The 13,192-nt window shown below is 64.1% G+C and overlaps 1 protein-coding gene across 3 annotated transcripts in view; it reads left to right on the forward strand.

The window, feature by feature from the left end:
* The first annotated feature begins 13 nt into the window (after nucleotides 1–13).
* GSE1 (Gse1 coiled-coil protein) overlaps nucleotides 14–13,192 on the forward strand; it is a 386,813-nt gene continuing 373,634 nt past the window's right edge. For all 3 annotated transcript variants that reach the window (XM_049622707.1, XM_049622709.1, XM_049622708.1), the window contains exon 1: nucleotides 14–1,648. In XM_049622707.1, coding sequence (XP_049478664.1) covers nucleotides 338–1,648 — 1,311 coding nt within the window. In that variant the 5' untranslated portion in view covers nucleotides 14–337. The remainder of the gene's footprint in view (nucleotides 1,649–13,192) is intronic.

Raw genomic sequence — 13,192 nt, forward strand, 5'->3', positions numbered from 1 at the left:
GCCCGGGCCTCGCGCGGGCCGCTGCCAGGAGTGGAGGCCGGCGCCGGGACCCCCTCCGGGACAGGGCGACGCGGAGGAGGAGGAGGAGGAGGGCGTCCCCTCGAAGCCGCGCGGGGACGGGGAGCCCAAGGCCGGCACGAGGCGCCGGCGGAAGACGGCCGGGAGGCACTGGGTCCCCGAGGCCCGGGCCAGCGTCCTGAGGGGCGTTCAGGACCCTTGGCAAGGCCCCCCGGCCCAGGCGGCCCCCGCGGACGGCGCCAAAGGAGTGCCTCCGGGCACGGCCGCCGGGACTCCTCCGGAGGGCAGGCCGCCCGGGGAGACCCGCGGGAGCTACTGCATGTCCGAGGACAGTGACATCAACATCACCAGCGAGGAGGAGCCCCTGCCCGGCGCCAAAGAGAAGGAGAACGGAGGCGCCGGCCCCTGGGCTTCCCCGGAGAGCCGGGCCGCGCCAGCAGAGGGCCTCTGCTGCTACATCTGCGGGTCGCCGCTGGCCCCGGCCTCGCGGCACCAGATCCACGTGCAGAAGCAGGAAAAGTTGGCTCAGGCGCCCTTCTTCCCCTTCTTGTGGCTGCACAGCCCCCCTCCGGGGGCACAGCCCATCAGCGAGGGCGGCAGCACTCTGGTGTGCCCCTGCTGCTTCTCCTCGCTCATGCAGCAGTGGCAAAGCTTCGAGCTGGCCAACGTGCCCGTCCTGCAGCGACTGTACGTGGTGCCCCTGAACAGCCATGCCCCGGGCATGGCCTCCAAGGGCCGCCGGCCCCCCAGGGAGGAGGGCCCGCCCGCCGGGGCCCTGCCGGAGGCCTGCTATCTCTGCGGGGAGGATTGTACCCAGGACGCCCGGGCCGTGGCCTCCAGGATCCTGAACGGCACCCCCAGGGGCTCCATGCATTTCCCCTTCCTCAGCCTCCTGCCCCGCCCCCCCAACGCCCGGGGCCCCAACAAGCGCTGCGAGGTCCGGAGCTGCCCCAAGTGCTTCAGCGTCCTGGAGGACGTGTGGGCCCTGTACCGGGCCTGCCACAACGACGAACTTATCACCTCCGTGCAGGGCTTCCTGGGCAGGTACCACCAGGCCTTCTCTGCCTCGGACCCCGCCCTCTCCGAGCCGCCCGCGTCGGCCCCGGGCAGCCCGGCCTCCGTCTGCTACGTCTGCGGGGCCGAGCTGGGCCCCGGGAAGGAGTTCCAGCTCAACGTGAACCCCTCGGGCCGCCTGGGCGAAAAGGAGCCCTTCTTCCCGTTCCTCACCGTCTACCCGCCCGCCCCACGCGCCAGGCCCGCGGACTCCACCGGCCTGGTGGCCACCTGTGTGCTGTGCTACCACGACCTGCTGGGCCAGTGGCTGCAGCACGAGGCCCGCGGCTCCCAGCACACCGTCAGCGCCTGGTCTCGACAGTACCGGGTGGAGACGTTCGTGTGCTTCTTCTGCCAGCAGGAGAAGGAGCGGTGTCTTGGGCTGAGGGCCGTGCGGGTCGCCCGGCTGCCGCTGTTCCTCTACACCCTGCGAGCGAGCCACAGCCTGCTGGTGGACGATGGGCGGCAGCTGATCATCGGCGCCTGCGTGGAGTGTGGGACCCTGGTGTGCGCCGGCCAAGGGCTGGCCCGCCAGGGGCCCCTCGGTTGGAGCTCCCCGGCGGCACCGGCGATGAAGGTAAGCGGCGGTTTCCTCTTTGGCCTCTGCGATCCGAGCGGGGAAGGAAGACGTGTTGTTTTCTGTGCCTCTGCCGGGGAGGCGTTTGTACCGGTTCTGTGTGCCGCGTTCCAGGGGGAGGTGCCCTCCTGGGGCCGCCGGGCTGGTGCTTGGGGGACAGCGCCGGCCTGGCCGGGCTGGCAGGCGAGTGGAGTTGGGGGGGACCGGGAGCGGTCTTGTGGCAGAACAGCGCACTGCGGAAAAAGGCAGGCACGGGCCTGAACTTGAGGGTGTTTGCAGCGAGCGGAGTCTGTCACACAGAGGAAGCTCGGGGCGCGTCTGTCATCCGCCTGATAACATTGGTAATTAGTCCGGCCACGCGGGTCACCGTGAGGCCTCTGCGCTAACCCCTTTGGAAACGCAGCAGACGTGGACGGTCCTCTCCGCTCCAGCACTCGCACTGTGTAGCTTCTGCAGCTTTCCACACCCAAGTTCACACTTGTCTTTTGAGACCCTCTGGTTGCTTAACAGCAGATGGAACCAGGTTTTCAGACGTGGGGGTTTGGGACCCTGGGGGACAGTGGCCTGAGCAGACTCCGCCCCCCTCCCCTCCGCGGAGGGGAGGAGAGTCTTTTTTCGCTGCAGATCAGCTGTGCAGAAGGAGGTGGGGGGCGGGGGGGTGCCGGCGCCCTGTTTATAAGGCGCCTGCCTTCACGCTGCCTGCCCCGGAGGAGCCAGACGGGGCTCACTTAATTTTGGATCTGCCTCTGCAGAGGCCGAGGCGGGACCTGCCCCCAGCGGGTCTGGGGAAGTAGGTGTTTGTGAGTTGGGATCACCGTCGTGGCCGAGGGGGCCCTGAACCCTAGTCCCCACCAGAGACCGTGAGACCGGCCTGTTTGATCGGATGCCTGTCATGGTACCACGTCGCGGGCGTGGGGTCCGTGACCGGCGCTTGATCTGTGCCGTCGCGCTCTGCCCAGGCTACCTTCTCTGCACGTGTCCTCTTCAGGCCGTGGAGGTGTCACTGGGGGCTTTGTTGGGCCTCTCGTTCTAAACGGGGGCACACGTCGCTCCCCGCTGTGGGTGCGGACTCCTCGTGAGCAGCACGCGGCGGTCCAGCCTGTGGATCTGCTGCTGGGAATCCGAAGCGGTTTCCGGAAGGGCCAGGACGTGGGAGGTGAGCCCGGCTTCTGCGCTTGCTACCAGATCCCCAGCGTCTGGAACAGTGCCTGGCTCAGAGTAGGCGCTCCGTAAATATTTGTTGCGCCACCAGCGCCGTCCCCAAGCATCCCGCCCCGTCTCCTGGGAACCGAGCACGTGAGAGCACGTGTCTGTGCTCGTCCCCCTGGTGCGGAGCGGAGGTTCGCAGCGCCTGCCGCGGAGGGCCAGTGTGCGACCGCCGTGGGCATTCGGATGCCCCCGGAAGGTCAAGCCCTTGGCGCCCAATGGGACCCTCCCATCCACCTGGTGTGTCGGGCAGACTGTTCTAGGAGGCAGGCCGGTTCCTCTGTGAGGCTGTCGCTTCGCGGGGTGGCCGCGGGTCTCGGGCTCCGTGGCGGTGCCGTGTGCCGGCCACAGCGCCCTCTCTGAGGTTTCCGGGTGCTCTCTGCACAGCGTCCACGCCGTGGCGAGTTTTTCCGTTGTTGATTTGCTCACTCATCGGGAGTTGATGAGCTGCCAAGCGCGGGCCTCGCGGGCAGGAACTTGAGGAAACAGTCCAGCTGGGAAGGTTGGGGTGGAGGGGAGCCTCGTGGGGATGAAAACGCAAGCCGGAGTCTGCCCGGAAGGGGTCAGCGTGAGTTGGGGAAGGCTGGCTGGCTTGCGTGGTTCGGCGCCATTTCCAGAGCGTCTGCTCCTGGGAGGCCTTATTGCCCCCATTTCGCAGACGAGAAGTCAGGGAAGTCAGGTGGCATCGGTGACCGTCCCACAACCAGTAGAGGTGGCTGAAGTGGGTCTTCAACCTACGTCTTCCCAGCCCCGAGCCCCACTCCGTCCTCGGCGGGGTGCGGTGGAGAGGGAGGGGTCAAGGGTGAGGAGGCACGGAGGCAAGGGGCGACCAGAGGTGCTTAGTGGGGATGACGGCGGGGGGGACGAGGCTGGCGTGCACGGAAGGCCCCGGAGTCAGGCACAGGAGGCAGTTTTGGAGTTGGAGGCACAGGGGAGAGAGAAAAAGTCCTTGAAAGAAGGCTCGGAACGCGCCGGGAAGAGATCCACCCAGGGCTGGGCCGTGGCAGCCGTCCAGGTGGGTGGCGAGGCCATCGGCCTTGGCGGTGGGGGGGCGGGGGGGGGGGGGGGGGGGGGGGGAGGGCAGCCGTGCGGCTCCAGTAGTCAGCTCCCGCCTGTGAGAGGGTAGAATGCCGGAAACTCAGCCTCCTGCCCTTCCTTCCTCCCTCCCTGCCATTCATTTAACAAATGTTTATGGAGCGCCTACTCTGAGCCAGGCACTGTTCCAGACGCTGGGGATCTGGAGGCAAGTGCAGCGCCTTCAGTGTCGGGGGGAGGGGCGCGGAGCCCGGCACAGAATACCACTTCCCGCGGAACCGTAAACAAAGCGGGGCCGGGGCTCTCCGGAGGCGCCACGGTGGGCACGAGGCCTCAGCACAGTGCGGCTGGAAACAGACCCGGGACTCCCGGCGGGGGCTGGCAGGGTTCGCTCCCGCCAGCCCCTGAGCCCTGTCTGTCTCCGCCGTGTGGTTTGAGAACTTGGGTGGGAGTGGCCAGGGGCATTGGAAGGTAGCCACAGGGAAACCGCTGAGCCGGAACGGCATGTTCCGGAACCTCGTCTATACCGCCTCCCGCGACGCCTCCGTTGTTTCCTGCTCAACGTTCATTCATTGGTGAATCAGCTTTAAACAGTGTGAAAGAACACGGGGAAAGAGCGGGGACGGGAAAGAGAGCGAGGAAGAGAAAGGAAAGAAAAGAAGTCACCGACACCCTCTGTCGGGGTCGCGTTTGCGGCTTTTCGGTCCAGCCGAGTGCACGCCTCCTGGAGGGCACCGGGCCGTGTAAACCACCAGACCTCTGAGCCGGCCGCGTGCACAGGACTGCGCTTGGGACGCCGAGGTGATCCTTCCTCTGGAAGGTCTGGGGTCTGAGAGTGGCTGGTGCCCGGTGGGAACGCGGGACACACTCGTTCCCTTCTCTGTCCCTGAGGTGCTGGCGACTCCGGGTTAGGTCTCTGGGCGGCGCCCGCATGCCGCGATGTCGCGGCCTCTGCCCCCCAACCTTTCTGCGGGGGATAAGGGGTCGGTCGTCCCTCCCTCTGGAGCTAGGGGGCACAGCTGGCCAGGTTGCCCGAGATGGCAGCTGGGGACGTAATAGGGATGATGATGCCTTTCTAGAATGTTCTCCGCGTTCCAGACCGTGCCACATGCTTCCCCCGTGTTCACTCTTACTGAGCCCTCCCCACAACGCTGTTGAGGCAGGTGCCGCTGCCTCCGTTTCATACCAGAAATGACGACTCCAGAGAGGTCAAGTGACTGGCCCAAGGTCGCTCAGTTGGTAACCGCGGGACCAGCATTGGACCCAGGAGGCCCGCTCTGGCGTCTGTGCTCCAGCCTCTAGGCTCTCTAGACCCCGGGGCTCCAGCTGTGAAGGTGGCAGTGCCCTGGAGGGACGTGGTCCTAATGTCCCCTGCCCGGGCCCCACCCCCTCCCCCAGAGCAGCTGAGAGGCACGAGGTCAGCTTGCACGGGCCCGAGGTCCTGAAGGACCCCCCGCTGGCCGGCCCGGACGTCCTGTACTCCCTGTTCTCTGCCCTGCTGACTAGTGGCACCCTTGGGTTTTCCTCTCCCAGCCCTGCTCTGGTGTTCAGATCGCAGCAGGGACCTCCCGCTGCTGGTGGGACAAGCCTGCCCCCGTCCCCGAAGGTCCGCCGCGGGATCCCTCGGCCTCCTTTGCGAGCCAGTTGGCGGGCGGGCCGCCCTGCCCTCTTCCCGCGGTCTGTCCGGGGAGCGTTCCGGGGACTGGAGTGTGCAGCTGCTTACCTAACCGCACCCTGGCCCCTCACGGAGGGGACACCCGGCCCCCAGAGCGTGGCCTCCGCACCCAAAACAGGTGTTGCTGCCGCGGCCCCTTTCTTGTCTCCCGGCTGACATCTGAGGCCCGCAGAGAGCGCCTGTCATCACTTGCCTGTCGGGGCCGGCACGCACATCTGTTTCCCCCGTTCCCCGGCTCTCGGCGCCCACACGGCTCCGTGCTCTTCAGGGAGGGCCTGGCAGCCCTCCTCCCCAGCCCGGTGTGGGCTCGTGGGACACCTAGGCAAGGTGACTGGAGGCGGGGAGCCTTCCGGAAGATGCCGGGGTGGGCGGGGGGCGGGGGCTGCCCGGCTGGGCCGACACCGGCACCCTCTCTCCCTGGCGGCAGCTGGGCAGCGACTGGGCTTTGGGCCTTTCTCAAGCTCCCACCGCCTCCTCCGAGGGGAGGGCTGTGCTTTTCTTGGCAGGTTGGAAGCCATCTGCTCAGAGGAGTGAGCTCTCCAGACGTGCCTTGTCCTAAACCTGGAGGTGATTGGAGGCAACTGGGAAAGAGGAGGTTGAGGCAGGAGGTTTCCAAAGCTCAGCCCTCCCTGAAAGCAGGGAGGGGCAGGGGCAGGGCCGCAGGGTGGCCGTCTTTGGTGAAGTCTAGAGTCCTCAGAGCTTTCCGGCCCCTTCTCTGCTTAGATCTCTCGGGATCTTACTCTTGGGAGGTTAGCTCTCTGTGACTTGTGTCTTTGGAGAGTTTGTAGGTTGTGGGCAGGTTTCCCCAGTCGGCACGTTTTCTGGGCTGGGGAAGCACCCATGTCTGGAGATCACGTTCATTTTCTGCCCCTGGTCCCTATCCTGGTCGGGACGGGGAGAGGGGAGATGCGTCCGGCCCCCAGGAAGAGTATCTAGGAACTTGGCCTCCGATGGCCACGTAGCCACAAGTGGGAGGTTCACGGGGGCCATGGTGGAGGGAGCTTCTCGCCATGTGACCTTCGCTCAGTTTCCCCGTCTGTCAAAATGAAAGGTCAGGGCCTCAAGGGTCGCAGGTGGTTTGCATTTCACACATGAGTGTGACTGGCGGGTGGGGCTGTGTTGAGAAGGGATGCCGGGGCTGTCTGCCCTTGCGGGTAGAACGTCGACTAATTTATCGGCCGTCTCTTCTGCAGGGTTAGGAAGGAGAGGGCGCCTTCCCGGGGTCTAGGTTTTCTTTATTTTCTTTTTCTTTTTTTCCAGCTGTGCTGAGGTATGATTGGTATAACATTGTGCGAGTTTAAGGTGCAACACGTTGGTTGGAAACATTTATATGTTATACAACGATCACCACCGGTCTCACCACGTCGCTATTTTCTTTCTTTTTTCTGTGCGTTTAAGATCTGTCTTAGCAACATTCAAGTATGTGATACAGGATCAGTAGCGGTAGTTACCGGCTGTGCGTTAGACCCCCTCCCGTGGCGATCTTGAACCTGGGAGTTTACGCCTTCCTTCAGTATCTCCCCCGTCTCGTGGGGTCGGGGTTTTAAACTCAGGGTATGATGTGGGGGCCCCTCCCGTGATATTCTGTCCCACGTTAGGGTCAGGAAACCTCTTGGATCACCTTTTGGGGGGGCGACACTATGCCAGGGGGCCCAAGAAGCCCACAGCCTAATGCCACTTTGCTGGTGTATTTTTTCAGCAATACGAGCTGATTAGACGCATAGGTTTTGAAAGAAATCCCGGCAGCCCTGTGACGGGGACACAGCTGCCTCGTCCCCGCTCATGCTTCTACTCTTGTCCGTTGCCGCCCGGGAGAAACACACATTCCACCCAGCAGGTCAACAGGTGTTTGCGTACCTACACGGCAGCAGGCGCTCTGAAGACGTGCTGTGGAGTCAGGCGGGCCCTGCCCCCGGCTGCTCGCGTGGGTGGGGGGTGGGGGGCGGTGACAGGCTCTGGCCGTGGTCGTGCGGCGTGCCGGGTTCTGTGCTGGGACCTGCCGGGAGCTCGCAGGAGGGTGGGAAGCTGGTGTGTTCAGGGAAGGCTTCCCGGAGGAGGCGCTCTCTAAGCTGAGTCCGAAGGCTGGAAAGGACTCAGCCGGGTCCATGTGAGAGTCATGTGCTCCTGGGGAGTATGTACAAAGGCCTAGATGCGGGGAGTGGGATTTGCCTGGGAGCCAATTTGAACCATTTGAATTTTATACCAGTGACTGGGCCCTAGCCCAGCCTTTTAATCAGAATCTCTAGGGGGTAGCCCTGGGGCCCCTGGTATTTTAAAGCTTCCAGAAGATTCCAGCGCTGCGGTAAGGACTGGTGAGGGAGGCCATTGTGAGCATAGCCCAGGAATTTGGGACTTTTATCTTGAAAGCTGTGCCGGTCGCTGAAAGGATTCTATTCTTTTGTTCAGTCTGTCTGTATGAAGCACCTGCTGTGTCCCAGGCACTGTTCTGGGCCCAGGATCCCACAGTGAGTAACCCAGATGGGGTGCAGGGAGGGCTGTGGCTGCGAGCAAATGAGTGGGCAGGGGGAGGGGGGAGGGCTGGGGGCTGTCACCTGAGCCAGGAGGACGGTCCGGGCAGGGGACCACGAGGAAGCTGGGGTGCCAGAGGGCAGGGGAGGGGGCCGGTCAGACAGGCCTGGCGCCCTGACCTTGCGAAGACACTGTTTTGTTTTATCTGTTTTTCAGTTGAGATATAATTCACACACCATAAAATTCACCCTTTTAAAGCCTACAACTCGGTGACATTTAGCTCGTTCAGGGAGCCGTGCGGCCACCGGCACTATCCGGTCCCCCCCCACCCCTGCCAGCCCCGCAAGCACTCGCGTCCCTTCCGTGTCTGTGGGTGTACGTCTTGTACATTTCACACACACGGAGCCACGCGACTCGCGGTCTTTCGTGCCTGGCTTCTCGGACACAGCGCGCGTCCCCGGTCTGCCGCGGCCAGAGCAGGCGCCAGCGCGGCGTCCCCACACCGATGGGCATTTTGCCCACCCGTGCCTCGGCTGGCGGACGTGGGCGCTGATTCTGTTGGCCCCCCGGGGACCATGCTGCCCAGAACGTCCGCGTGCAGCTTTTCGTGTGGATGCGTGTCTGCGTTTCTCCTGGGGAGACACCCCTGAGCAGGGATTTGCTCAGTCCCCTGGGAGCTCTGTGTTTCACGCTTCTAGTTCAGACTTCCCACCAGGGAGTTTAGTTTTTATTTATTTACTTTTAATGCTTATTGTCGAGAGAGAGAGAGAGAGAGAGAGAGAGAGAGAGAGCACGAGCAGGGGAGAGGCAGAGAGAGAGGGGGACGCAGAATCCGAAGCAGGCTCCAGGCTCCGAGCTGTCAGCACAGAGCACAGAGCCCGACGCGGGGCTCGAGCCCATGAACCGTGAGATCGTGACCTGAGCCTAAGTCAGAGGCTTAACTGACTGAGCCCCCCAGGCGCCCCTAGTGGGTTTTAGTGACACAGTACGACTGGGGTGGTTCCGTCGGCTAAGGTCGACCAACTAAACGTGACCACGGCCATGCTCCTAGCCTAGGTCTCCTGACGTCGAATTTGAGTTTGAAGGTGGGAGTTGGTCTTCTCCCTGGGATAAGAGGGACTGTGTTAGGAATTGGGATGGGGCTGGGGCGCCCGGAGGGCTCAGTCAGTTAGGTGCCCGACTTCGGCTCAGGTCGTGATCTCACGGCTCGTGGGTTTGAGCCCCGCGTCGGGCTCTGTGCTGACAGCTCGGAGCCTGGAGCCTGCTTCGGATTCTTTCTCTCTCTCTCTCTCTCTCTCTCTCTCTCTCTCGTAAATAAACATTAAAACAATAAAAAAAAGAATTGGGAAGGGGCTTTGGACTCGCTCCAGCCTGGAAGGGAGAAGTCCCGGATTCTGAGCGCCAGCACTCGCAGTGGCCGTAGGCAAGACTCTCCCCTGGTCTGGGTCTCAGTTTTCTGTCTGTGAAATGGGAGTAGACGGTGGCCTGCTGGCTGGGCCCCTGGGCTCCTGTACGGCTGCCGAGCAGTAGCCATCTCGTCTTTCGGCCCCGTCGGCAGGAGCAGGACCGGGGGGTGCGTGGAGAAGACCCCCGAGACAGACGTCTGGCTTGGCCGTGAGTCCCGTGGCGCTCCGGTCCCCTGCCCCCGCCGCCCGGGCCGCGTGCCGTTGCTTCCCTGCTGCGGCAGAGACCGCTGCTCGGGTTGGGTCTCTTCCACGAGGTGCCACAGCCTCAGACGACTGGCGCACAGGTCGCGGTCAGCGTGTGGCTCAGCTGGGCCAGGACGGGCGTGCTGGGACCCTGGGCAGGAGCGGGCAGCGCTGGGGGTGACTGTTTCCGCCTGGTGGGCTGTCGGGTGAGAGTGCAGTGGGGGCGAGGGAGCAGCCCGCGGCCCAAGGAGGGCCCCTCAAAGGTAGAGCCCACGGTGGCCACGACACCCCGCCGACCGGTTAGTGACAGCTGTGGGGCAGAGCCGGTGACGAGGAAGGGCCCTGGGGTTCCGTCCGTCCACCCGGTCCCCATGAAGACACAGCGAGGTGGGAGGGGACGGCGATGACAAGCCGAGCGTGTTGATGCCGTCCCGCGGTGCCCCGTGGAAGCCTCCACCCCTCGTGTCGGGCAGGTTCTCTGATTTTGTTGATGAGGAAGTTGAGGCACAGAGAGGGGAAGTCACTTGCCCAAAGTCACACAGCCGGGAGGTACAGGAGCTGGGAGGCTTCCCTGCGGCCCCACACTCCTCCCGAGTGGGTACCCCGATGCAGCCACGTGGCAGGTGTGTGTGGGTCAGCGCGGGGAGGGCTGAGGGCCCAGCCAGGACCTGGCCCCCGTGGGGGCGGGGGAGGCAGTGGGGATCTAGGAAGGCTGCCTGGAGGAGGGGGTCACTGATGGGGGTCCTACAAACGGGCAGGTTTTATTTGATTCATTTTTGTAAACTTTATTTACCTTGAGTGAGGGAGACAGCTCAAGCGAGCACGTGAGTGGGGGAGAGGCAGAGAGAGAGAGAGCGAGCGAGCGCCCCAAGCGGGTTCCATGCCACCAGCCCAGTGTGGGGCTCGATCCCACAAACCGTAAGATCATGACCTGAGCTGAAGTCAGGAGTCGGGCGTTTAACCGACTGAGCCCCCCAGGCGTCCCTGGGCGGGTTTTAAATCAGCGGTGAATCCATAGAGGTCTTCCCTTTTTGAGTTTATACGCCAGTCACGCCATCGTGAATGTTATTTTATTCTTTTAACGTGTTTGCTGCTGACTGTCGATTATACCGTAGGAGCCGCCTCAGTGTCCGAAAGGTATCTTCAGGCCGCGTTGCGTTTTACATTAAAAGTATCACGCGCTTCATGGTGGGAGACGTGGGGCAGGTGACAGGTGGCCGCGTGCCAGGTGCGGTTCACCCCTGCCTTGTGGGTCACCCGACCGTCTCAGCTCCGTGTCCGCGGCTGCCCACTGATGGGTCATCAGCCCCAAACCTCCGTGGGTCCCGTCATTGGCCCCACTCTGTCACCAGCCACGCGGGGGACCTTGGGGAGGATGCCAGTGTCCTCCCCGGGCTGCGGGTTCCTCCCGTGACCGTGGGGGGCGGGGTGACCTGCGCTGTGGATGGGTGGCATGGGGCCCAATTTTCAGATGCACAGACCGAGACTCCTGAACCTGGGAGTTCGGGATCGAATTACAAGCAGTGAGTGCGGCAGCTGGGACGCCAGGACGAGGGAGAACTGGGTGGTCTGGGTGGTCCGGCTCCAGGGCCTTGGCCTTTCCACCCCCGCCCCGGCTTCAGCAGCACTCCCTGGACATGATGTGGGGCTGGCAGGGACCTGGCCTCTATCCCGCCCTGCCCTGGTGTAGCCGCACAAGCACCCGCTTCCAGAAAGGGGTTTCGGGGGAGGGGGTCGGAGCATTGACACACGGCAGCACTGTTTTTATAGGCCGCTCCGGACCCGTAAACCTCGTCTCCCGGCTTCCAGACGACAGGCTTCGTAGACGGGGGTTAAGAGGCTTGTGTGGGTCCTGATGGGCTGGAGACGCAGGCAGGTGGGAGGCAGGCGTGGGCCTTCCAGATCCCCGGGCCAAGCAGGACTGGGGCGAGGGGGCACCGGGGCTCCCGGGGACCACAGCACAGCGGGCAGTCGGGGACAAGGGAGGCCGGGAGGAGCCTTCAGGCAGTGGGGGCTCAGCTGGCCTGAGAGCCTGGCTTCCCAGTGGCCACAGCAGCAGCTCCTTTAATCCGATTCCTTTGGGCGGCTGGATTCCTCCAGGCTTGGCTTCTTCCCTTTCTCACAGTCCCGCGCTGTTCGTCCTTTTGTGAGATGATGCGACGTCCCGGGACCGTTGGACACGGGAGGCCCGGGGCCTTCAGAGCGAGGGGCTTTTCGCGGGGCTCCTGGCCGCTGCTCCCGCCCCGAGGAAAGCAGCTCAGCCCTGGGAGCCACCCGGAGGCACAGGGTGGAGTGGCCTCGATGTCCCTGGGCCGCCAGCCCTGCGGAAAGCGGCCCGGCCCCTTCCCCCGGCCCGTTGCCTGCGGAAGAGAGGGGGTGCCGTTCTGGAGACAAAGCCCCCGCTTCCCCTCTCGTGCAGGAGCTGAGGACTTGCCCACCGGACTTGCGCGTCCCCAGCCAAGCACGGAAGGGGGCTCCCGGACTCCCTCCCCTCAGCCCTGCGGTGCGGAGAAACCCGGCCCTGGGCTGGTGGTGGCAGAGCATCAGACTGACCCCAGCGGCCTTTCTCCACCTTCTCACGCTCTGCGTGTCAACAGGGGGCTCGGTTGGCGGCCCCACCCTCCTGCTTCCCGTCACCCCTCGCTCTCCTGCTCTTCTCGAAGCTCTGCATTTTCTTCCCTTTGCAGAAACGCGTCGAGGGGCGCCTGGGTGGCTCGGTCAGTTAAGCATCTGACTCCGGGTCTCGCCTCGGGTCGCAATCTCACGGTTCCTGAGATCGAGCCCCGCTCGGGCTCTGCGCCGACAGCTCGGATCCTGCTTGGGACTCTCTCTCTCTCTCTCTCTCTCTCTCTCTCTCTCTCTCTCTCTCAAAATAAGTAAACAAACTTCACAAAACGTGTAGGGCGGTCACGGGCCTGGTTTTGCCAGCTCCCGTGCCGTGTGATTGCGGGTTCCTCCCCACGGATGGGCGAACCCGGGTCCCCGGTGACCGGTTACCCGTCTCTCGCCAGGTGCCCGGGACACCGGGACCTTTCTCTGGGGGTTAAGGAGTGGCTTCTGGGCAGCCCCACGGAAGGCGGGCGGGCGTCGCTGGAGGCCCGCTGAGCCAGGACAGCGGCTTGCGGGGGGTGTCGCAAGAGCCCGGAGGGGCCCTTCTTCCTGCGGCCTCCCCCAGCCCCCTCCACGTGCACAGACATCCTGCCCGCGTTCACAACCTTCTCTCCTACATCTTGTGCCCTCGCACGCGTGCGTGCCCCGGGACGTGTGCACACAGGCCGTGCTGCGTTCTCGGGGGAGTCTTTCCTTTTCCCCCCTCTAACGGTGTTCGTGTTTTCCTCCTTGCTGGAGGAGAGACTGTTCTGTCTCTGATGCGTTGGTGCCCTTGTGCCCTTGTCACGGTCCCGCGTCTCTCTCCGGTAGCACCTCACAGTCCGTTCTGTTGGCATTTCCCCCGTCTGGAAACCGAGGCCCCCGAGGCTCCGAGAGGGAGGGCGCCCCCCCCCCCCCCCC

The sequence above is a fragment of the Panthera uncia genome (assembly GCF_023721935.1).
Source record: "Panthera uncia isolate 11264 chromosome E2 unlocalized genomic scaffold, Puncia_PCG_1.0 HiC_scaffold_20, whole genome shotgun sequence".
NCBI lineage: Eukaryota > Metazoa > Chordata > Mammalia > Carnivora > Felidae > Panthera > Panthera uncia.